This window comes from Salvia splendens, chromosome 15, assembly GCF_004379255.2.
Source record: "Salvia splendens isolate huo1 chromosome 15, SspV2, whole genome shotgun sequence".
Taxonomy (NCBI): domain Eukaryota; kingdom Viridiplantae; phylum Streptophyta; class Magnoliopsida; order Lamiales; family Lamiaceae; genus Salvia; species Salvia splendens.
The window spans coordinates 12145223-12168163 of record NC_056046.1 but is presented as its reverse complement, the minus strand read 5'-3'; the positions used below and the strand labels follow the sequence as shown (position 1 = coordinate 12168163).

Below are 22941 nucleotides of genomic sequence, written 5' to 3'. Positions count from 1 at the left end.
CTCGTGAAGCCGAGTTCGGGCGTTCCGGGCAGCTGAAGAATAAGCAGGTCGACGAGATGCTCTGATCGACCTACCGCCTCTTCCTTGAGTCCGGGAAGTTCTGGCACCTCGGCGGCGAAGAGTCTCTTCACGAAGCATTTGTTGATCTTGCTCACTCATAATCACAGCTCCTCTACGAACTTCAGTCCGTTCTCGTCTTGACGTTTCCGGTTGCTCCTGAGTCCGTTCTCGTCTTGACGTTTCCGGTTGTTCCTGAGTTCGTTGCTGACTTGGAGTAGGGTTTTGAGCAAGTGAATCAGAGGTTCGAGCTGGAGTGCGACCATCTGTTGGCGGGAAATGCCTAAGGAATCTCTCGATTGAGGGACGCCGGGAAAGAATGATGTCGTACCGAGAAGCCCAGCGCCGCAATGATTTCACGACTTGTTGGCAAGCCGAGCTCTCCAGCGCATTGTTCCTCCGGAGTACATGATATTCCTCCCACAGTTCGTCAACTCGTTCCTGAACTTCAGAGATGGTCATTCCCCCGCGCCTGCTGATGAAATCCTCATACGCAGTCCTCTCAGCGACGGCAGTATTCAGCTCGGCCTCCAGATCTTTCTTTTCGGACTCTAGGTCCTTATTGTCGGCCTCCAGCTTCACTAAACAAGCCAAGAGTTCGTCATTCTTCATCTGGTCAGCTATGGCTTTTTTCTCAGCTTCGTCTAAAGCGGAAGAGTACAGCCGCTTCCAGTGAAGTACCTCCAGCTCCTTAAGAGTTAAGAATACAAAGCTGCTATGTCAGTTCGGCATTTCATTTTACCGAGCAGGTAGTAAACCACAACAGGAGTAAAAGAGAGTACGAAAAGCTATACGAAGACACAAGTGCAGAAAGAAGAATTTTTTCATTCATAAGAAAAAATTTTTTTTTTTTTTACACAAGGAGGGCTTCAAGGCCATTTTACAACAAGGAAGAAACTAAACTAAGAGAAGGGAGACGAAATCATACTCCGCCAGCTTCGTCTCCGGCTCCTCGGTGAGGTTCAGCTTCCTTCTCCTTGTCTGCCTCAGCTTCAGCCTCGGCCTCCCTGCTCCCCCCAGCCTGCTCGGTGCCCCCATCACCGATCAGCAGCACCTCTTGCTCGGCCTGCCTGTCTCCGGTCTGCTGATCAAGCTGCTCGGTTTCACCCTCTCCGTGGAAAATTGGAGCGGGTGAAACTGGCCCTAAGGAGGCAAAGATAGCCTCCATATTCTCGTCCCGGTCAGCTCGGCAACTACGAACTCGGTCAGCAGAAAGCAGGACCGAGGACGAAGCAAGCTCCTCAAGGAGCGGCAGACTCTGGAGACGAGCTGCTATCTCTCGGCCGTACAGCGGCAGGACGACTTCGGGCCCCTGCTCGGCATTATCGGTCATCAGTTTCAGCAGATCACCGACAAAGGCCGAAAATTGATTGCTCAGAAAGAGTTTCTCCGCGAAAGCACGGAGAACCTCCCCTTGGGCAACCACGGCGGCAGCATCCCTCCGTTTCGTCTGCTCTCGCTGGATGACGAGCTGGTTTTTGGCAAACTGGGCTTCATCCTGGGCCGAGATCCTAGCAGCTCTGGCCTTCTCAAAGTCTGCCTTAGCCTGTTCGGCCTGGTGACGAGCAGCCGCCAACTTCCTCTGCATCTCAGCATAGTCGTTGGACGCTTTGGAGAGTTCAACGGCGACGAGCTTGGAGAGCATATCGTTCCTCTGAAAATGGAAAAAGGAAAAAGTCAACCGAGGGGCCACAAAAAATACAGGAAAAAAGCAAGGCCAGAAAATCAAGAAGAGAATTCACCTCGGCGAAGTCCGTGGGCCATAAAAAGGGCTCACAGATATGTTCCGAAGGAGGCGCCAAGACCACGTCTTTCTCTGGTGCTCTTGGAGGTTTCTGAATCCTCCCCTTCCCCCTTGCCGAAGTCGACTCCGGCTTCTTTGGATCCGAAGAGGTCTTTTGCCTCTTCGGATTCTTCTCGGCATCAGACGCCGAGCTGGTGGTTTTCGGCCTCTCCGGTTCCTTAGATTCAGAGGATTTGCGACCGAGCTTGTTTAGCAAGTTCACTGCCAAAAAGCAAGAAAACAAGGTTAGTTTTCGTCGTCAAGGCAGTAATGCATAAAAAAGAATTCCTCACCCTCAGTCTCTTCGTCCGAAGACGAGGAGTCGAACACGAAGTCGCCCTTGACGAGCTCAGACTCCAGGTACTGCTTCCTAATCATAGGAATCTTATTGAGCTCGCCCTCGAGCTCGTCCAACGGTTCTAACCGAGGATGAGGAATCACGGACTTCGGCCCTCTCCAGGGAAAGCCCGGAGCCGCTGTCCTATTATAAAAAAAGAAGCGATGTTGCCACTTTGGCCACTTGGTTTTGCAGAAGGCCCTAAAAGGCTGTAAAGGGATCAAGTAAAACCAAGATCCTTTTCTCTTAAACTGGAAGAAATTAAGGATTGCCCTCAGAGACAGATCCTTATCTAGCCTACGCAGTTCGGCAGCAAAGGCCGATAAGTGCCTCCAAGAGTTCGGAGTCACCTGACCTAAAGGGAGTTGAAAAAAATCAAGCAGCTCTACAAAGGCAGGGGGAAGAGGGAAACGAAGCCCGCATTCCAAGCCGGCTTCATAAACGGTAGCGTAACCCTCCGGCGGCGAGTCAGCCCTATGAAGGTCGTCGGGAATCGCAACCTTCCCCCCAGGAAAAAAATATTTTTCGTGTAGGGATATCACAGTATCCTTACTCAAGATGCTGTGAAAATACTCTACGGTCTTCTCCCCGGATTCTTTCCGGCTAGAAGACCCCTTATCCCCTTTCCTACCGCTACCTGACTCAGAAGAAGAAGAAGAAGACATAGTTCTTACTCTTTGAAAGTCTGAAGAAATTCTGAAGAAATTCTTGAAAGCGGAAGGAAATTTTTACGCAAAAGAGAGAGAATGCAGAAGAAGCAATAGCAAAAGTGTTCAAATGATGAAGGACGTATTTATCAGATTCGGAGAAGATTTCAAAATCATCACACCGTTTCGAATCCCACCTTTTCAGGATTCAACGGCCGGATTTTACTGTCGCATTTAATGCAGTCACGCGCAAGGCACGTCCCCTAACGTCAGCCTCCCCCGTACCTTTATCCAGAATGCCGAAGTGACTCGCTTCGCCGAAGTGATTCACTTCGCTTTTCGGGGGGGGGGTAGTGATGGGGTACGTACTAAACAAGCCCAATAGCAGTGACGGCCCATCAGCCCAAAGCCCAAGGAAGAGTATCAGTTCGGCATTACCAAAGAGTTCGGCCCCAGCCTACAGCTCGGTAAAAGCCGACCAATCAAGCTCTACTCTCAGATCGGCAAAAGCTGCTCGGCAATAGTTCAGCAGTTCGGTCTCAGTATTCGACCGAACTGGGAGATAGTGGACTCATGCAGAACCTCCACGACCTCCACTACACGATCTATTTAGTGGTGGACCCATGTAGGATCTCATGACCTCCACGACATCCACGATCTAATTAGTGATGATGTAAGCCACGACCTAATTAGTGATGATGTAAGCCACGACCTAGTTAGTGGTGATGCAAGCCACGATCTTAGTTCAATGTATAAATAGAACTTAGATCAGATAGACTAGGAAGGCAAAAGAGAGCTCTCTAGACATCAAATATCATATAGCAAGTCTGTATTTGTAAGCTGTAAACCAGATCAAGCAATACAATCTTGCCCTCCTTTCTTCCCGTGGATGTAGATTTACCTCAGTAAATCGAACCACGTAATTCCTTGTGTCGTGATCTATATTTTCTTTTATCTGCATTTACTACCATCAAAAATTCGCCCAACCATCAGTGCACTAAATCATTCAGAGTTTATAATTAATTTTCGAATTTGCATATTTTAAACTAATTTTAGAGCTGATTATTTAATTGGGAATGTTGATTAGGGTTCGTTTACGTGAGTAAAAGTAATGGTGAGATTCAATTGCATACTTGAAAATATATCGAATAAATGATGCACATCACAAAGGTTTGCATAGCTACAATTTTTCATTTGATTACAAATCTTAAACGTTTTTGGAATAAGTCTGATTGCGACATGTTCTATATGATTATATTCCCCTTTAATTAAGTGTTGATAGCAATAACGCAACCACGACGTACTCGGCTATCTCTGTCTTGATCAATTCCACTCAAGTTTTAAAGTTGAATAATGCTAAGCGGCCACATTATTGTCAGCCATAAATTAATTAAATAACAAAAAAATTGATTTTTTTTCAAATTTTTGGTTTAATACTACTTGATTTTACTTTTATATCGTCTTCATTATATGTTGCTCAACATGTTAGTGTTGCTTTTTCGTAGTTTTTGCTCAACTTATTACTACTGTCATTTCTTGATTGTTGCTCAACGTATACAGTAATTCGTGATATTAATGTGTTTTACGTAATGAAATTCAAAGATAAGTATCAACTCACAAGTCCATTCACACACATATAAGTTTATATCGGTAATTCTAATTTTTTATACATGTAAATTGACTAAATTAACTCTTTATGGCCGGCCACATTATGGCCATTTAGCATCAAAAGTTACCACTCACGTGACCAACTCATACACACACATATCATTGAGTGGCCAAAATCATTTCTCTGTGAGAGTTGCGCTTATGTCGTATAGAATATTAATTATTAATTATTGTACTAGTGTTCAATTTGAAAATAGATCAAAACATTCCATGCGTCCACGAAATTGTGATGTGTTGTGCGGTGAAAATCAGATATTTTTTTCACCTTCAATTACTTAAGTATTCCCTCCGGGAAGATGACCCCTTTCTGGGACGGCACTGAATTTTATGCATACTAATTTAAAAGTGTTAAAGAAGGGAGAGAAAAAGTTGTTGGCTATTTAAAAGTAGGCTAATAAAGTAAGAGAAATAAAGGGTTGTTGAATGTTTAAAAGTATGAGAGATAAATAAAGTAAAAAATGAAGAAGATAATTGAGTATTTTAATTATCTCCTAACTAAGAAATTGGTCATATTGGTTGGGACGAACCAAAAAGAAAAAGTGAGTCATCTTTGATGGGATAGATGAAGTAGTATTTAATATTATATTGGGTAATAATATAAAGAGAAAAGATAAGTCGACAAAATTTGTATATATAAAATACCCTCAAGTTTTAAGCTGATTTTTATTTATACCGGTTTCTTATTAACTGAATATTATTTTTGTAGTACTAGATTACCTTTTTATTATAGTATTAGTATTTGTAAAGTCAAATCACTACTAATTACAAGATTTATCTATGGTATGAATTTATAAATAATCATGGTAATGGAAACGTTCCATTAATCAGGCAAATTTCATAAATTGAATTTCTTTCTAAAATTTCTATCAAATTAATATTATTTTAAAAATTGAAGTGATATCGTTAGATTTCTATCCAACTATTATCATGAAGGAGTATCCTTTATTTTAAACTATTATATACACTCTATTTAGTTATAATTTTTGAGTGGAGGTATAAAGTACTCCATATAAGGAATTCGATAATTTACAGTACTCTATTTAAAAAGTTATACTATCAAGTTTAAAATTTTGAATAATTTTAGGAGAGATAACGTGAATTCCATATAAGATTTGAAATGATATAACCGCGAGTCTCTAATTATATTCAAATGTCAAAATTACTCTTTTTCATATTTAAATATTAAGAAAAACGAGAGATTAAATTCAACCACTAGATTATAAAATTGTGTGATCTATATAAAGTTATTTAGTTATGACTAAAGATATGAGTTATCATATGATTACAGTGTATGTAATTATAATAAATAATTGTAATAATAATTTAATATACAATCAGATCGGATGAGTTTATTGAGTTAGTGTTTTGGTAAAACAAATTATAATAATACACTATCATTTTATAATAATTACATAATGTCTTTCTAATAAATAAATGATATAAAATACTTAATTTTCAAAACTGAAATGCCAGAACTAAGTTGGGATATCGTCAGAGACTCAAAAGTAAAAATGTCCTTGGTACGAAGAAATAACAATGACTAATTTAACAAATATACTAAATTATTTAATAAAAATTTTCAATATAGAATGCAAAACTTCACTAATAAACTGATGTTTTTTGTTCTTATATGTAATGTTTTGAACGTATGAATTTAGCAACATTTTTTTAAGTGTGAATTTGATTTGTTTTTTCTAATAATATATGATAGTATTATTACGTAGTTAGTAATATGCGGCCAAAATAATAACCTATGTTGAAACCATAAAAATACTATAGTAAATAAAATTACAATACAATATTATATAGTACAATATAAATATTAATAGAAAACCATATTTCCATAATCCAAATTCCAAACTAACAATTGAGAAAAATAAAAAATGAGCCCATAACAACTCTAAAAGCCCATCTTAAGTCTTACGCGATCGATCCCCAAATAGTCGGTTCCATTCTCTTAAAATAATTGATTTTCGTCTTTTCTTTCTACATTTCTCCAACTCTTCGCTGCTTGTCTACGCGACCCTACTCGTCGATTTCCGCCTTCGCGCTGCCGGTGGATCCCTCGCTCTCCCGGATTCTCGTCCAAGGTATCTCCCCGCTCTTCGTTTAAACCTAATTTTGTTTTCCGATGCTCTTCATTCTTCTTCTTCTTCTTCTTCTTCTTCTTCTTCGAGCTACAGTTCTTTGATTTGTTTGTTTATCGCTCAGTATCGTGTTAATACTGCTTCTGTCGTCTTAATGTTGTTTTTGTTGAGGCAAATTATAATAATGTCGATATCTCGGTGCTTATTTGTTCATTGAACTGATTGTTGTATTGGGGATGCGTGTTTGAATTTCGTTTATTGATGTTCTGAATAGGTCTGTTTTCCTACTTGCTGTTCAGATTCCAGATAAAAGAATACGCACTACTGGTTTTCTTTTTTCTGAAGAATAATGTTCGGAAGCAACCGTAAGTGCTTTATCCCCTAACGTAGTCAGTTTTGTATATTTGTTATTTTGTGTTGCCACATTGGTTATTCTTTTGATTACTTTATATTGCCACATTGGTTATTCTACTCTGGTATCTTTCTGTGGAAAACTCTGCTTAAGAAGTATGTCTATGTCTCCTCTTTACGCCTTTGAATCCATATATCATCAACAACAAATTCCTAACGTGAGTTTGTCAAGTATTGCTTAGGTAATGATAATGGTATTGGGTATGAGCATGATTGCGGATGATAATGAATTTATTTTGTTGTGTTATGGTAACAGTTCATCCGAGCATCGTACATGACCTAATGCTGCTTAGGGCTTCCTATTCTCTTAATTTATATGATGAATAAGGAGAGGATGTTTAGATCAGGGAGAATAATAAAGACATGTAGCCAAGAGTCTTGTTTTGAGGGAAATTTTTGAGGAACACATACGATAAGGATTTACATTTGCTAAGGACTTATATCTATAGAGTCTGTACATCTAATCTAGTGAGTGAGTCATTCTCCAACTTCTCATCTGTGTAAGGCCAACATTAAACCTTTGTACTAACTTCTTTATGAACTACCATGACATCATTTAATTGTTCAATGTGATCTATTTGTGTTCCCGAGCCCTCAAAAGTATTACTTATAAAGTCATATGCGAGATCAAATGTATCATTGTTTATTTGAAAAATGGGAGAATACACAATTGAAGATCTTTTATACAGTATGCTCTTGTTTATGCTTGTACATTCTGACTTTTCCTTGTTCTGTTGCAGCTTTTGGGCAGTCGTCTAGTAGCCCATTCGGGTCTCAACCTGTTTTTGGGCAAACTAGCAGCGCTACTAACAATCCTTTTGCCCCTAAACCTTTTGGTGGCAATACTAGCCCTTTTGGCTCGCAGACAGGGGGTTCTATTTTTGGCGGCATGTCTACTGGTGTTTTTGGTGCCCAATCTTCTTCTCCTTTTGGATCCACTTCTGTTTTTGGTGCTTCATCATCACCTGCTTTTGGAAGTGCAACCCCAACCTTTGGAGCTTCCACAGGGTCTGCATTTGGAAACACATCTTCAGCATTTGGTGGTGAGTAGCTGTATTGATGACACGAACTAGGTGTAAAATATGGTTGGCCCAGTATCCATTATTTGCTTGAAGCAAGTGTTTTTGCATTTATTAAATTTTTTTGTATTATACTAAGTTGCAGTCTATACACCCTGGTTTTAGAATTGTGCTTATACATATGCTTTTCAAAATCAGAAAATCCAGCATATTGCCTTCTCATATGATGGTTTTGTGATAACGGAGCAAGGCAAAAAACTTAGGCTGTTTTTCTCTTTCAGATAAAGGGCTTGGATGTCCTTAAGACTAACCCTAAAAAGTACTAATATTTTTCTTCTTTAGAGAATTTTGGCCCGCAATTTTCAACGCTTCGTTTTTTCTCCTTCTCCCTCTTTTTGTCAACATTAAACTTTAAAATAATGAATTTTATTCAGTTAATTTCAAATTTCTTCATTCTTCGTAACCGCTACCACTGTTATCATGTTCTCAACCCTAGTGTTTACATGAATTATTTTTTCACTGCTTTGGGTGAGATTCTGCTTGCTAATTTCTTGACCTAAAAATGAATGGATATATCATTGCCCACAACAATATAAAGCATGTGGACCTTGAAATACATTATGTGGTTCTCTGGTGGACAGGTGGAGTCCTGAAATTCAAGACAATTTTCACAAATGGAAAACGTAAACGAATTAATATTTTTAACTGATGAAGTTCATGATATAAAACCAAAAGCATGGACTTATTTATCCTTAAATTGACTAAGAGTTTCACTTATCAGACATGTTTCATGAATAATCATCATCTTTTAATTCCTTTAATATTCTTCAAACATACTTGTGTTGAGTCAAATTTTTTTGAATTATAGGGTCCTCAGTATTTGGACAGAAGCCCGCATTTGGTGGTTTTGGATCTAATACTACTCAATCAAGTCCTTTTGGAGGTTCATTCCAGCAATCACAGCCTGCCTCTGGGAGCAATTTATTTGGCTCATCTACACCTTTTGGTGCTCCTAGTCAACCTGCCTTTGGTGCGTCAAGTAGTCCTGCATTTGGGGCACCCAGTACTCCAGCTTTTGGTGCAACTAGCACCCCTGCCTTTGGTTCTACTGCAAGCCCAACATTTGGCAGCACAAGTGGTGGCTTTGGTGTGTCAAGTTCTCCTTTTGGATCAAGCACTCCAGCATTTGGTGCTTCTTCCACTCCATCATTTGGGGCTTCTAGCACGCCAGCTTTTGGTGCCACAGCTTCTCCTGCTTTTGGTGCAACAAGCAGTCCGGCTTTTGGTGCCACAACCACTTCTGCATTTGGTGCTTCAAGTACTCCGTCATTTAATTTCGGATCAAGTCCTGCATTTGGCCAATCAACATCTGCATTTGGCCAATCAACTTCTGCATTTGGAAGTAGTCCATTTGGTGCAACATCATCCTTTGGAGCTCAAAGTGCTTCATTTGGTAAGCTAGCTTTCCATGTCCGAATGTATCATTCTAAAGTCAAGTCCTATTCATGAATGTATCTTTATACTGAGCAGAATGTCTAACCTTGTTTTGATTGAGCAGAAAAAAACGTATTTGAATGAGTAAATTTGAGAATAACATGTCATATACTGGTTAATTTGTTTTTCTGTGGTGATCAATTCCATTTAAGCTAGTGTAAGGGGCTTGCACTTGCTTTCCATACATGAAACTTATTGAACTTAGTTTGTTCATTTTACTTTGCACAAAGTTGTGTGGGAACAATGTCAAGTAGAGCAGGTTTAAAAACAATGTCAGCAACTGCTACTTCTGACTATTTGCTTGCATAATTTGTTACAGGAGCTCAGACTACAACGCCTGCATTTGGTAACTCAGGATTTGGCCAGACTGCTTTTGGAGGGCAACGGGGCGGGAGTAGAGTAACTCCATACTCAGCAACACCCGAGACAGATGGTGCCACAGGTACACAGCCTGCTGGAAAGCTAGAATCTATCTCAGCCATGCCGGTCTATAAAGATAAAAGCCATGAAGAACTTAGATGGGAGGACTACCAGTTAGGAGATAAAGGTGCTCTTCTGGTTTAAATTTATGATTCTTGCCTGAAAGAGAATTTATTACTTAATATTTAGCTGAATGTTTTTTTTTCTGTTAAAAAATCAGGAGGGCCAGCTCCTGCCGGTCAGGCTACTGCTGCTCCTGGATTTGTTGGTCCATTTTCAGCCACACCCACTCCTTCATTTGGCCAGTCATCTACAAATCCCTTTTCATCTTCAACACCTTCCAATCTATTCGCTCCTAAAACACCAGCGTTTAACAATTCAGGCTTTGCACCTTCAACTGGTGCTGCCTTTAGTTCTTCACCTTTTGGAACATCAAATACAACTAGCCCTTTTGGCTCTACATCATCAACAACAACCTCCTTATTTGGTGCAGCTCAACCATTCGGAGGCAATACCTCTTCTTCTCTTTTTAACTCTTCAAGCCCATCTCCTTTCGGATCACCATCTATTTTTGGGTCTTCATCATCACAGGGGACTGGGACTGCATTTGGTACCAGCTTAGGGTTTGGTAACACTCAGTCTTCCCCATTATTCCAGTCAACGACACCTACACTTGGACAGAGTAGTTCACCTTTTGGACAGACAACTGCATTTGGTCAAACTACCTCAGGTTTTGGTCAGTCAAATTTGTTTCCTACACCCTCTATGGGTTTTAGTGGCAATCTGTTTGCAAGCAGTTCATCACTTCCAAGCAGCACTGGTGGCGCGTTGGGATTTGGTCAAACAACTGTGAGTTCTTTATGACTTCTCTTCTTGTTCTTGCTTGTAGTTATATATTTTAAGCAAACTTAGCCAAGGCTTTTAAGTGAACTCAAAATGAACAGGATGATAGCTGATTTCATAATGCCATATGCTTTGTCAAAAAGCAATTTAAGTATCTCTCTCTGAGCACATGCTTATGTGCTAAGCTTGGGATCTCTTTGTCGAAGGACATGAATGTGCTACATAAAATATTTAGATATTCAGTTGAATTGTAGGAGTTCGGTATGGACATTTAATAAAATTTTCTAAGTAAGCATATGGAGACTTGAGAATCCATAAATTGAACTGTAGTCCTTTGCCATGTATGAATGATAGCTACTAAATAAATAAACATATGTTGAATGAGGATGATAGAGGTTTTTTGTTGCCATTTTGTGTAGGAGATTATTTTTCTTGATATCCAGAAATTTATTTGGTCTCCTCTCTCTCTCTCTCTCTCTCTCTCTCTCCCCGTCATTTCTAATATACTCTTCCTTTCATTTCTTTGAAGCCTTCTATTTCTACTCCATTTCAATCGGCACAGCCGGCTCCTGGGAGCTTCAACTTCAGCAATTTTGGCCAGTCACAAGCAGGTAATCATTGTTGTGAATTTTCAGTTTCACCTGATAATGTCATTTGCAAGTGCTCTCTCTCTCTCTCTGTGTGTAGCTTTGACAATGCAGCATCCTAGTATTTTAACGATCCTGTCTTTGCAGCTGCTCCAAGTGGCTATACTGGCACCCCTGGCATGTTCAGCAATACTGCTTTTGGACAAGCGTATGTCACTTTTTTCTTATCTTACACACTAGTTACGAAAACTAGAATTATTGGATGCATACTCATTGTGTGATTGATCTTGCTTTTTGATTAGTTTTGGTAGCTTATTTATTCACCGTACATGCTCTTGCTCTTTCTTTTAGTTGTTGTGGAGGGGTTTGTTGAAGGGTGAATATGGTTGAAGTTGCATTTTATTTGCTGGGCCATGTGCTCTATTATTGCCTATTACTATCTAACATGTCAGTCTGTCTACAATTAGGTTAACACTTAGGTTCAGTTATTTAGAATGGCGCCTTGGTTCTGGTTGTTTTTATGGCCAAGCATGTCAGTGAATGACTATCTTATGTCTCATGACCTAGCTCTATCCCTCGGTCACCTTCCCATCTTACTTACTCCCTCCGCCCACAAAAAATAGTCCCATTTGTGGACGGCACGGGTTTTAATGAGAAATTGGTAAAGTAAGAGAGATGGGAGAAAAAGTAGATAAAGTAGGAGAGCAAAAAAGAAAAAGTAAGAGAGGAGAAAAAGTGAATAAAGTATGTGAGAAAGTTTCCATTTTTGAAATGGGACTTTTTTTTGTGGACATCCGAAAATGGCAAAATGAGACTATTTTTCGTGGACGGAGGGAGTATAATTTTTTGTTGACTTTGAAGCCATAATGGATTTCTCTTTGATTGTATGATGAGCTTGAAATTTTGTTGGTGGGTTTTTGTGTCATACAAGTCTCTGCAAAACCAGCTTCAGTGGGGCCAGACCTTAATCTCCTCCCTCCTGTACTGTGTGACGTGAGTTTCTTTGCTTTCATTTTACAGGCCAGGCACGCAAACCACAGTTGCTGCACAAGCAGCTCCCATTACAAATCCCTTTGGAACTTTACCTACAATGCCTCAGGTGTCAATTGGTCGCGCGGGGATTTCCTCTTCTCTTCAGTATGGTATTTCTAGCCTGCCAGTAAGTATTATTTCACAGAACTTGAGCAGGTTAGAGAGCTTGCATGATGTCTTGGGGCATTTTTGTGAATACATCTTTTTTTATAACAGGTTGTTGAAAAACCAGTTCCTGTAAGAATATCCTCTCTTTTAACATCTCGACACCTCTCCCAAAGGCGTGTAAAGCTTCCAGTTAGGAAATATCACCCTAAATCCAATTGGCCAAAGGTTAGATTACTCCTAAATGAAACTCAACATGCATCAAATATGTTATCTGATCAATTTTTTATGCAACTTAAGGTATTAGCTTTCTGATAGACGGGTTCCTTCTATTTTCAAATCCTCCCAGGTGCCTTTCTTTAATGATGATGAAGAAACAGCAAGCACACCAAAAGCAGATGCTCTGTTTGTGCCAAGGGAGAATCCTAGAGCTCTAGTGATCCGTCCACTGGAACAGTGGCATTCTAGATCCAGTGCAGAGAAAACAAAGACCACTGGCACTCCCATGCGTGAAAATGGTATATACCAGTATCTTCTTTGCCTTATTGCTGGATTGTTAGTAATAATGTGATTATGCATGATTTCTAGGTAACTGTAAGTAGATGTTTGGATATGATGAGTGGGAATATTTTAGTACAAGTACCTTGACATAATTTGGTGTTATTCTTTGAGCTTGCATTGTCCTCTATGCATGTCTGTATGTTTTGGTACATATAAAACAAATCTTTTCACTTGAGTTTTTGATTTTGATCTTGTGTATGAACTTCCAAAGAAACTGTCTTGCACAAAGTGCTTTTATTTAATTACTTTGATAATCCATTTCTGATTTCTGACATTTGTGAATGATCCTGTGGTTATAAAGGGCCCGATGGACTCCATGTTTTTTCATGACATTCTGAAACATGTTAATTTGTCAATGATGTTCTTGATTATGTAATGTCTTGTATGCTCCCTATGATGTTGGAACCCTTTTACTGGAGGGGTGAGAGGCTTCAGTTATTATTGATATATTACATGGTATTATTGTTGAAAATTGATTTGTTGAAAGATCTATCCACCAAATTGGGAAGAAAACATTCTAGTTTGAGCTCTGTTGTTCCTTCCATCCGACCTAAAATTTTGCGAGCAATGATTACCGTAATGTAGTATTGCCATACATTAAGACAATGGTATGCAATAGTCAATATTGTGCTGTTGGTGTGATTCTGTAGAATCAGTATCATATGTGGAGATGATTGATGGTTCATCAGAGCTCACGTGGAGGGTTAGCTAAATTCCAAGTAAATCTATTCCCATCTCAAGGACTGCTGAGACTGTCATTAATGGAGTTTGAATCCCATATCATAATACTATTACTAGAGACATACATTTCGTTGTTGCTTTACTAATAACATAGTTGGGTTGGATATTGAGATCGTGCCTGCGATACTGTTTAAGTTATTCTCCCCTCTTTATCTTTTCCTCCCTACATGAATTGTTTTCTCTTGGATCTGGTATACCTCATACTTGAGGGCTTAACTGGACTTGTGGCTGTAAGTGTGTTTATCTGTTCACTTTTGTAGTTATCTTCATCTCCAATTTTCATTGGTAATGAACAGGTGAGCTTCATGATGATGGCTACAATTCCATAAATGGGAACAGGAACAAAGATGGTAAATATGCTCTTCTTCCATTGAGATTTTGCTAATATCATGTACTTCAGATTTTCATCACATAACATTTCTGCTGGTTCTTAAAATAGGTTTTATTCTGTGTTTCTCTTCATTGTTTTATCTTCTTTGAAAGTTAAATCTAGTAGTTGTATGCCTTTTCTTTTATATTAAAAAGAAGATAAAATCGTTGAATTGTTGTGGTTGCTCATTGGGCTATGGTGTTGTGCCTCATTTAGTAAGGGTACTTAAATTTAATGACATAATTGTTCAGAATCTTATACTTGCCCAACTCAACAGCATATATATGTAAATTTGTGTACTAGTGTTAAATTACATTCTTGACAACATCAATTTAGTTATAGAGTTGAATGTTTAATCTCTCATTTGTGCTGCCAGAATCTGATACAGATATGCATCATTGGATTTTGTTAGTTATTATATTACTAGCACTATTTATTTAGTTGTTAGAGATGAGTTCAAATTTTAGAGTTTGATTTGGTTTAGGATATTAAGTATTTATCCTTTTAGAGTTTTATTCAAGTTGCAGTTTTTTAGTCTTATAAATAAGGCTTTGGTCCCTACTTTTGCAGGGTTCAGTATTTAAGTTTAGTTAAGCTATTTTTGCTGTGGCCTTTTTGTTGGATGACCCCTTAATCATAGGAGTATTTATATTTATTTATTTCCTATCTCTGTTTTGTTTCATTGTTATCATGTGGCATGTGCGATATGCTTTGTATTTTGAGATATTAGCGAATGCATATGATATATCCGCCTATTACTCTGTATCCGAATCCCTTCATTCTAGATTCATCAAGAGTTGCTAAAATTGGCAAACATATGAAAGAAATCATGAATCAGTTCCACTACTTTGGCTAATTTCATAAAAGAATCTTCATATTATTTTGTAGTTATGATCCCTTATTTATGTAACATTATGCACTTAACATTTCTCTTTTAATAAAAAATGTGTGAATCTTTGCAATCTGATTAATTGTTTGTAATTCAGCTTCCCCAAGAGAAGATTCAGTGGAAAATGGTCTGGCTAAAGAACAAGCTAATCCTGTAAAAGGGAACCAGAAAGCTAATGGTGTCCGTGATGGTCTTTCCACAGAGAAAGGTGACTCATACATAACTCTTACAGGGCATCGAGCTGGTGAAGCTGCTATAGTTTATGAGCATGGAGCTGGAATTGAGGCACTGATGCCAAAGCTCCGCCACTCTGACTATTATACCGAGCCACGGATCCAGGAGTTGGCTGCAAAGGGAAGGGCTGAGCCAGGCTATTGTCGCCATGTGAAGGATTTTGTAGTGGGAAGGCATGAATATGGTAGCATCAAGTTCTTTGGGGAAACTGATGTGCGGAGGCTAGATCTCGAGTCTCTGATCCAATTCAACAATCGTGAGGTGATAGTTTACATGGATGAGAGCAAGAAACCCCCGGTTGGACAAGGTCTGAACAAGCCTGCCGAGGTTACACTCCTAAACATAAAATGCTTCGATAAGAAGACAGGTCAGCAATATGTGGAGGGGCCAAGAATCGGCAAGTACAAAGAGATGCTGAAAAGAAAAGCTGAGGATCAAGGTGCTGAGTTTGTTTCTTACGATCCAGTGAAAGGAGAATGGAAGTTCAGAGTCAACCATTTCAGCGCATATAAGCTTGGCGATGACGAAGATGAAAGTTGTGAAAACGTGCTTACTTGTTTTAGTTGACGCATGAGTATGTGTGTTTTGTTTGTGAAAATGCTAGTAGTATGTTGGTAAGTTTGGTTTGAGTTAGCAACTTTTGTATTAAGTTTTCACTGGTAATGTTTCAGTTAAACCTTTGGTTCATTGTTGTTTAGTTTCTACCTTTTTTGGAGAGAGAATTATAAAACAATCTTTCCCATGTCAACTGTATCACTTGCATCTTATCTGAGATATACAATAAGTTTATGAACGTTACTTAGACGCCATGGCTGTTACTTACATTTGGCCACTTAAAAGACTCCAGATATTTCATACATATATGCATGCATGCGAGCAGAATATGAAAAAAAAAATGTATGAAAACTGATCTAAATTTCATAAAGTTAAATAACTGAGTTACATTAAACGCATTTGACTATCTTATAGGAGTACTACCTTGTTGAGCATTTGAAAATGTTTTCTCCCTGTGTGATGAGCCCCCTTTAGACTTCTCATTCTTCAAGTTTGCAAGAAAATATTAGTACATTGGACTTCTCATTCCTCGTATACGATTCAATCTAATGCATCCCGTTTTCTATGTTTAGACGGCGTCTGTTCTTATATATATAGGGTAAAAAACATGAAATAAAGGCGAAACTTTTTGTACTAATTAGGGGTGACAAATCATGCGTGTTGTGTCGTTATCGTGTCGACACGATAACTACAAACACGAACACGACCCGCTACCCTCAGACACGAACACGCACGACACGAACCACTTCGGGTCAACACGACACGATAACAACACATATATGACACGACACAATAAAGACACTATAATAATAATATTATAATATATTAATATTATTTCTAATATTAAATTTTAAATTTTAATTTTAAAATTTTAAAATAAATAAAACAATAATAATATTATAATATATTAATATTATTTCTTAACGTGTAACACGAACACGACACGAAGTTTTCGTGTCGTTATTGTGTCGACACGATAAGGACACGAACCCAATAAACTTTGACACATACCCATTAATTTCGTGCGGGTTCGTGTCGTATTATCGTGTCGTGCCAAAAATTGTCAGCCCTATTTCTAATACAAAATAATGATTAAACTTTTTGTACCAACATAAAACATTTTTGCTTTGTATAAGCAAAGAGTTGACAGCATTTAAACATACTAATGAAAGAATTTAAACATACTAATGACAGAATGCATTAAAATGAAACACAAGTACAACTTTTTGTACTACTACAATTTACACAAACTTTAAATTGTTTGTACAGACATGAAGCAGTAGGAAAGCATTTTATATGCATCATGTAATTACCACGAAGATTGACGAACTTATGTTCGGAGAACTCATGATTTATATAGAAGTTTATTTTTTCATTCAAGAGCTTATAAATTCAGCCAAACACATTCTTAATTGCTGAAATATTACCCAAATTTGTATTTGCATTTTCCAAATTGAAAATTGCATATTAATTTGTACAGGATACTGAGCTTAGGTTATTATCAACTTATTGGACACTATTTCAAATACCATAACGTAATCTTTCACATAATTTCAAATATGGCACACTAGTGAATGTTGATACCACAAATGTTGCACCCCTCTAGAAATTTAAGTGCTAATTCAGATTTATTTCAAATATGGCACACTTCTTCTTTGGAGATGCGTCATATAAATCAACACAATCTACAATAGTAAATGGACTCATTCATTGAAAACATTAAAATGGTGACCCTTTCAATTTGTAGGGGGGGGGGGATTACATTTACAGCTGAAGTTGTAGAATCTGTATTTAAGCAACAATTAATAAATAACACTAAATTATAGAGTGTACCAATTATTTGTCGTGTAAGAACATATACTTGTCATTTTGGATTTACAAAGAAAAGGAAAGAATAACACACTTTTAAACACAAGTATTGCTAATCACTTTTGCTGATGTGCTCACCTCCAACACCATCGCCAGATATATTGACCAGCATCAAGCAGGCCTTCAATGTTACGATCTGAAAGCAGTAACCAACGTGTCCCAGCTTTGCCAGTGGCATACATATATAGTGCACCTGCAACAGTTAAAAAAGATACACCGGATTTGGAATGGCCTACTTGTATATCCACTCATTTGCTCGCCCCCCAGACTCGTCCATATCTATGAAGATGCTTACGGCCTGCACAATATGCACAAATTTGAGGCTATCAGATCGATAACATTAATTCCTAACTCACACATTAAATCACATTGTATTATGGCATATGCTTAAACAACCACAACTGATCTAACTGTGCATAATGAACGTTCTGTAAATGCCGTGAAATTTCACATGCTTAGACTAACAATGTCTCCGTGAGAAGTCGTTGTCCAATTAGAAACACTCGATACAAAAAAATAATCCTCCACTTCCCTTCCCGTATGGGTATCTGAGCACAAGAATAGCAAGTCCGTACACATGATGATGCATAAATTAAGTAATCAGGCTACCAGTGTAACTGACCATCCTTACTCTTCCTTGAAAACAAGTTTGATTCCCACTGTGCTCTTCCGAAGCTTAATTTTTGGCTTTTATGAGATTATAAATGGATAGTTACCCTTGGACTAATCCACCTATAGCGAAGACCATTCAAAAGCACTACACTCTATTAGGCAGAAAGGAGAAAAAATTTCTGGCAGCTTATGGATAGCAGTTTTCGAATTTGAAACAAGAAGTCGAATACCAAGCATCAAGTGATTAGTTCAAAAAAGAATACGTATGTCCAATTTTTGAGAACCTTGGAAGTGGAGTATAAGTTTACTGGAGAATGCGTTATCCAAGACTACCACAATTTTTGTATGTAAAAGATTTAGGGCCACAACATGAAAGAAATACTTGAGATCTCAACTATTCTTTAACTAAACTGTTTCCTCCATCCCATAAGTGAAGTCATCTTATCCTTTTTACACATTAAGAAAATGTATTTATTGTACTTGAAAAGTAAAATTAACACAATTTTCCTACCGTACCTTATTTACTTCATCCAAAGCAAAAGATTGTTAATACTAGCAAATAAGATTAAGTAGGGATATATTGAAGGAAAATGGAATATAATGCCACCTTTTACATGGTAAGCTGGCTATTACTTTGAGATGGACAAAAAGGAATAAGGAAAATATACGTTAAGGAGAAGTTAGACATGCAAGGTGTAAGGAATGATACTTGTTGGCAGTAGAAATAAGAGATTAAAAAAACCAGGGATTTACCTTGCCAATCCGAGGCCGTTCTTTCACCTTCTGAAGACTGTTCCGGATATGTGAGACAGCGCCCCAACATTTCAAAGTATTTGCCACATCATCAAGTCTCAAAATATACTCTTCTTCAGTCAATGGGAATGATCTCTATGACGGAACAAGTAACACATAGCTGAGGTTGAGATGACAAAGAAAACAAACTAGAACTTTACTTAATTCACCCAGGCAAACTGTATATGACAGGTTTTTAAAGTGGAATATGATGGTACTACTATTTACTTAATTCACCTCATTTGTGTCATTGCAAGTATAAATGATGATGCGCACATCCTTTACCAATGCAAAACTTCCATCCTTATTGTCTTGAAACACTTCTAAAGAGAAATATAAATTTAAAGTGCTATGTATAACTACCTAAAAATTCAATGTTTCCACATAACATAGTAGGTTTTATTGTGAAATACTTACTAAGCTTGAGTTAAAAGTAGTTGAGAAAGGGAGTCAAGCAGGAGCAACGTTAATGTTATTTAAATCTAAGACATGCAAAGTTTGCCAATTTTTATGGTAAGAGTGCTTAGAAATAATTTTCTTATTTGTGGATGGGTGCATCAAATCATCAAGTGTAACCAGTCACTTCACCAAAAAATAAATATCATGTGGTTGCGGCATAAGGAAACAACAACAACCTAATCTAATATTGGCCAATGCAGAGAAAGCAACTGACCTGCTCCATGTACTTCCACATGACATTTAAAGCAAGGAGGTTTCTGCCCATGAATTCCTGTATTGGAGAACCAAAATTTACTCTTCTGGAGATCACAAATATATGCTCTTGGTTCTAAATGCTATACACAAGAACATCAGAAATTCATAAAAAAAAGTTGCTAAGATTTGTGGTTTCTCATTTGTAAGAAGCAGGAAATGTGAAATATAGCAGAGCACTGATACTTCTGTGAGACTTTAATTTTCAAACCATCAATCCTTCTACATCAGAATTACTACAGAGTGAATAATTCAATTTCCAAATTAGGTCGATATACTTTATTACTAACTTTAAAGATCCTACCTTTTTCTTTGTGAAGTTCAAGTAAATTCAAAAACTCCACTCAAACAGTCAAACCCATCTTGGCAGCTAGTGCTATTGTGTGTGAATTCAATACACCGCATAATAGTTTATAGGATTGATTTGTATCAATTCACGATAACACATCCAAGAGAACTTTAGTACACTTCCAGGGATAGTTCTGTATATCAAAACATGTGTGCAGGCTACATGAGAATGAGAATATGTAGCGCAGCAGTAGGAGGAAACTGATTATTTCCTCTTAATAAATCAGTTCACTTTATATTGTGGATCAACATTTGTTTACATGAACTTCACATAATTGTATAGTCAACATGCTTGATGAGGAAGAGTGAATGCAACCATCCACCATACATTCTATGGGATAAAATAAAAAGATCAACCTCAAACTAATAGGAAATGCTTAATGGTTTCAATTAGGATCATATGACATTTTGTGCATGGTCAGATTAGGCTTTGCTCATTCATGGTGAAGTGAATGTACTTCCTAACTGCATAAAAATAGACTAATTGACACTGAACAGACCTTCTTAATTAGTTGCACATCATAAGACCTTCCATATCTGTTCCGTATAAGAGTTGCAAGATCCATCCCGTTGAAACTGGAATCATCTCTCCCAACAATTTTTTCAAGCTCTTCCCTGATTAGGTCACTGTTAACCTGAAGACCAGAAATTATCATATATTTTCCATAAGTTCGCCAATGAACATAGACAAGTAGAAGCCATAATAAAGGTTTGATATATGTTCTAGCCACCCGTATGGAAAAGTATTAGGTGTCATGTGCTGATTACAGATAAAACAAATTAAGTTTACACTGATTGGGAATATACAAGAAAAAAGGCTATGATACTCCAACTGTTGTTTATAAACATATAAATAAAACAATTTCAAATGATTTGTGTGGAGGGACAGTTAACCTGTCACGACTTCACTCGTGACCACCATAAATCTCTAATATGTGGGATATATCAGTTTTATCGGAGTGTGTATGAAATTCAATGTATAGCTGCATCATAAGTAAATATGGTTCCTTATGCTCTCATGTAGAATGAATATCACAAAACATACATTATAAACTTTACCGTCTCCATCAAGATTCATGATTGGCTGCAAAAGCAAATATCAGAGCTATACATTAAAAGCGTTACACTAGCTGCCAAACCGCAAATATTTTGTTATCAAGCATATGCACAAAATAGGACACTAGGAAGCTAAAAAGCTTCGGAAAAGTATCAACGGGAGTTCAGGTCGTAGTGTTAACCACTCATTTATGCTTCTCTAAAGCTTAATTTCAATATTTGGACATTTATTTAAAGGGAAAGGGAAAGGGAAAGGGAAAGGGAAAGTAAAAGTAAAAACATAAGAAAGGAAAAAACTCGACTCACAGAATCACTACCGCTTTCTTCCCTCTCAGAGGCATCATCGCCTTCAACACTATCGTCCAATTTACCGGAGAAAACGACGCACGAATTCCTAGGGCGCGGCTGCGTAGGACCGCCGGTCGTACGCGTGCGGATGTGAGTTTCCAAATTCGAATACCCGAAACAGAGGATTCTGCAATCAGCAGCTTTCAGAACAGCGGCAAAAGTGTCTCCAGTCGCCGGCAGCCTTGCTGGAGGCCGGCTCGCCAAGATACTAGTCATCTCTGGAAGTTGAGATATCAGCTGTTTGGCCGTTAACCACTTCAACAATATGCAGGAGAGAGACTGGAGAAATGAGGACCTCAGGAAAATTAATTTTAACTTTTAATTTAGACTCTGCGTCAATAACTAACTGAAACTTGTAAGTTATGTAGTCGCATTTCCATATGGCGTCAACTAGTAGTATCTAATAGGGGTGGCAAATCGTGCGTGTCGGGTCATTATCGTGTCGACACGATAACGACACGAACACGATAACAACAAACACGAACACGACCCGTTAAGAAAACCTCAAACACGAACACGAACACGACACGAAACCCTCAGACACGAACACGACACGAACACGACACGAATCCATTAACGACACGAACCAATTCGGGTCAACACGACACGATAACAACACGTACACGAGATGACACGATAACGACTCGATAACAACACGACCTGATAACGGTTAAACCTATTAAAAATGAAAATAATAAGAATTAATAATATTAAAATATTATTTGTTAACGGATAACACGAACACGACACGAACACGTATTGTTAACGGATAACACGAACCCGACACGAACACGACACGAACACGACACGAAATTTTCGTGTCCTTAACGGGTCGACCCAATAAGGACACGAACCCAATAAGCTCTGACACAAACCCATTATTTTCGTGCCGGTTCGTGTCGTGTTATCGTGTCGTGTCAAAAATTGCCAGCCCTAGTATCTAATTACTGGAGGAGTACTACTTAGTTGAAATATTTTTATAAATTTAATTATACATTGAAAATGACTAATTAACCCCCCACCCCATTACCAATACACAAATTTGCCCTTTAATTTTTTTTTTAAAGGAAGATCAACGATGGTTCTCCATCTACCCCGAAATGACTCGGATCCCCGACCTAACGGTAGGAGGTGAAGCGTCTTACTACCGAGACGCGCTTCGTTGTCGGGTTGGGTAGGAACGAGTCTTCCTACCTCCCCCAACTCCTGGGTCTAGGCCAGTGACTCAACAACCCGTCTCGGTTCGTTGTCGGGTTGGGTAGGAACGAGTCTTCCTACCTCTCCCAAGCAAGGGTCCAGGCTATGCCATGAACAAGCTACCTCCCCCAACTCTTGGGTCTAGGCCAGTGACTCAAGAACTCCCAG

The 22941-nt window shown here is 38.3% G+C and overlaps 2 protein-coding genes across 4 annotated transcripts; one reads left to right on the top strand and one right to left on the bottom strand.

Moving 5' to 3' along the window:
- The first annotated feature begins 6441 nt into the window (after positions 1-6441).
- Positions 6442-16089, top strand: LOC121768179 (nuclear pore complex protein NUP98A-like). 2 transcript variants are annotated; one of them, XM_042164561.1, is made up of 13 exons: positions 6442-6582; positions 6879-6944; positions 7731-8033; positions 8878-9462; positions 9823-10050; positions 10144-10772; positions 11296-11377; positions 11501-11561; positions 12374-12512; positions 12602-12718; positions 12840-13008; positions 14089-14142; positions 15149-16089. In XM_042164561.1, the coding sequence occupies exons 2-13, from the start codon at positions 6929-6931 to the stop codon at positions 15850-15852; spliced, it is 3087 nt and encodes a 1028-aa protein (XP_042020495.1). In that variant the 5' UTR covers positions 6442-6582; positions 6879-6928; the 3' UTR covers positions 15853-16089. The 2 variants fall into 2 exon arrangements, with proteins under 2 accessions (XP_042020495.1, XP_042020496.1); XM_042164562.1 differs by having other exon boundaries at positions 6458-6582; positions 6854-6944.
- Positions 16090-17630: 1541 nt separating this feature from the next.
- On the bottom strand, positions 17631-21907 carry LOC121768159. Of its 2 annotated transcripts, none has more exons than XM_042164540.1 (5): positions 21535-21907; positions 20673-20807; positions 19787-19843; positions 19075-19209; positions 17631-18007 (listed from the first exon to the last, which is right to left on the bottom strand). In XM_042164540.1, the coding sequence occupies exons 1-5, from the start codon at positions 21790-21792 to the stop codon at positions 17942-17944; spliced, it is 651 nt and encodes a 216-aa protein (XP_042020474.1). In that variant the 5' UTR covers positions 21793-21907; the 3' UTR covers positions 17631-17941. The 2 variants fall into 2 exon arrangements, with proteins under 2 accessions (XP_042020474.1, XP_042020475.1); XM_042164541.1 differs by lacking the exon at positions 21535-21907 and adding an exon at positions 21218-21410.
- Positions 21908-22941: the final 1034 nt, after the last annotated feature.

Coding starts and splice junctions, on each gene's coding strand:
- LOC121768179 (XM_042164561.1), top strand. Junction 12,719..12,839: donor CTAAATCCAATTGGCCAAAG/GTTAGATTACTC, acceptor AAATCCTCCCAG/GTGCCTTTCTTTAATGATGA. Junction 13,009..14,088: donor CACTCCCATGCGTGAAAATG/GTATATACCAGT, acceptor GGTAATGAACAG/GTGAGCTTCATGATGATGGC.
- LOC121768159 (XM_042164540.1), bottom strand. CDS start 21,792: ATGACTAGTATCTTGGCGAGCCGGCCTCCAGCAAGGCTGCCGGCGACT. Junction 19,210..19,786: donor TGTGGAAGTACATGGAGCAG/GTCAGTTGCTTT, acceptor GTTCCGTCATAG/AGATCATTCCCATTGACTGA. Junction 18,008..19,074: donor AACGGCCTCGGATTGGCAAG/GTAAATCCCTGG, acceptor CATATTGTGCAG/GCCGTAAGCATCTTCATAGA.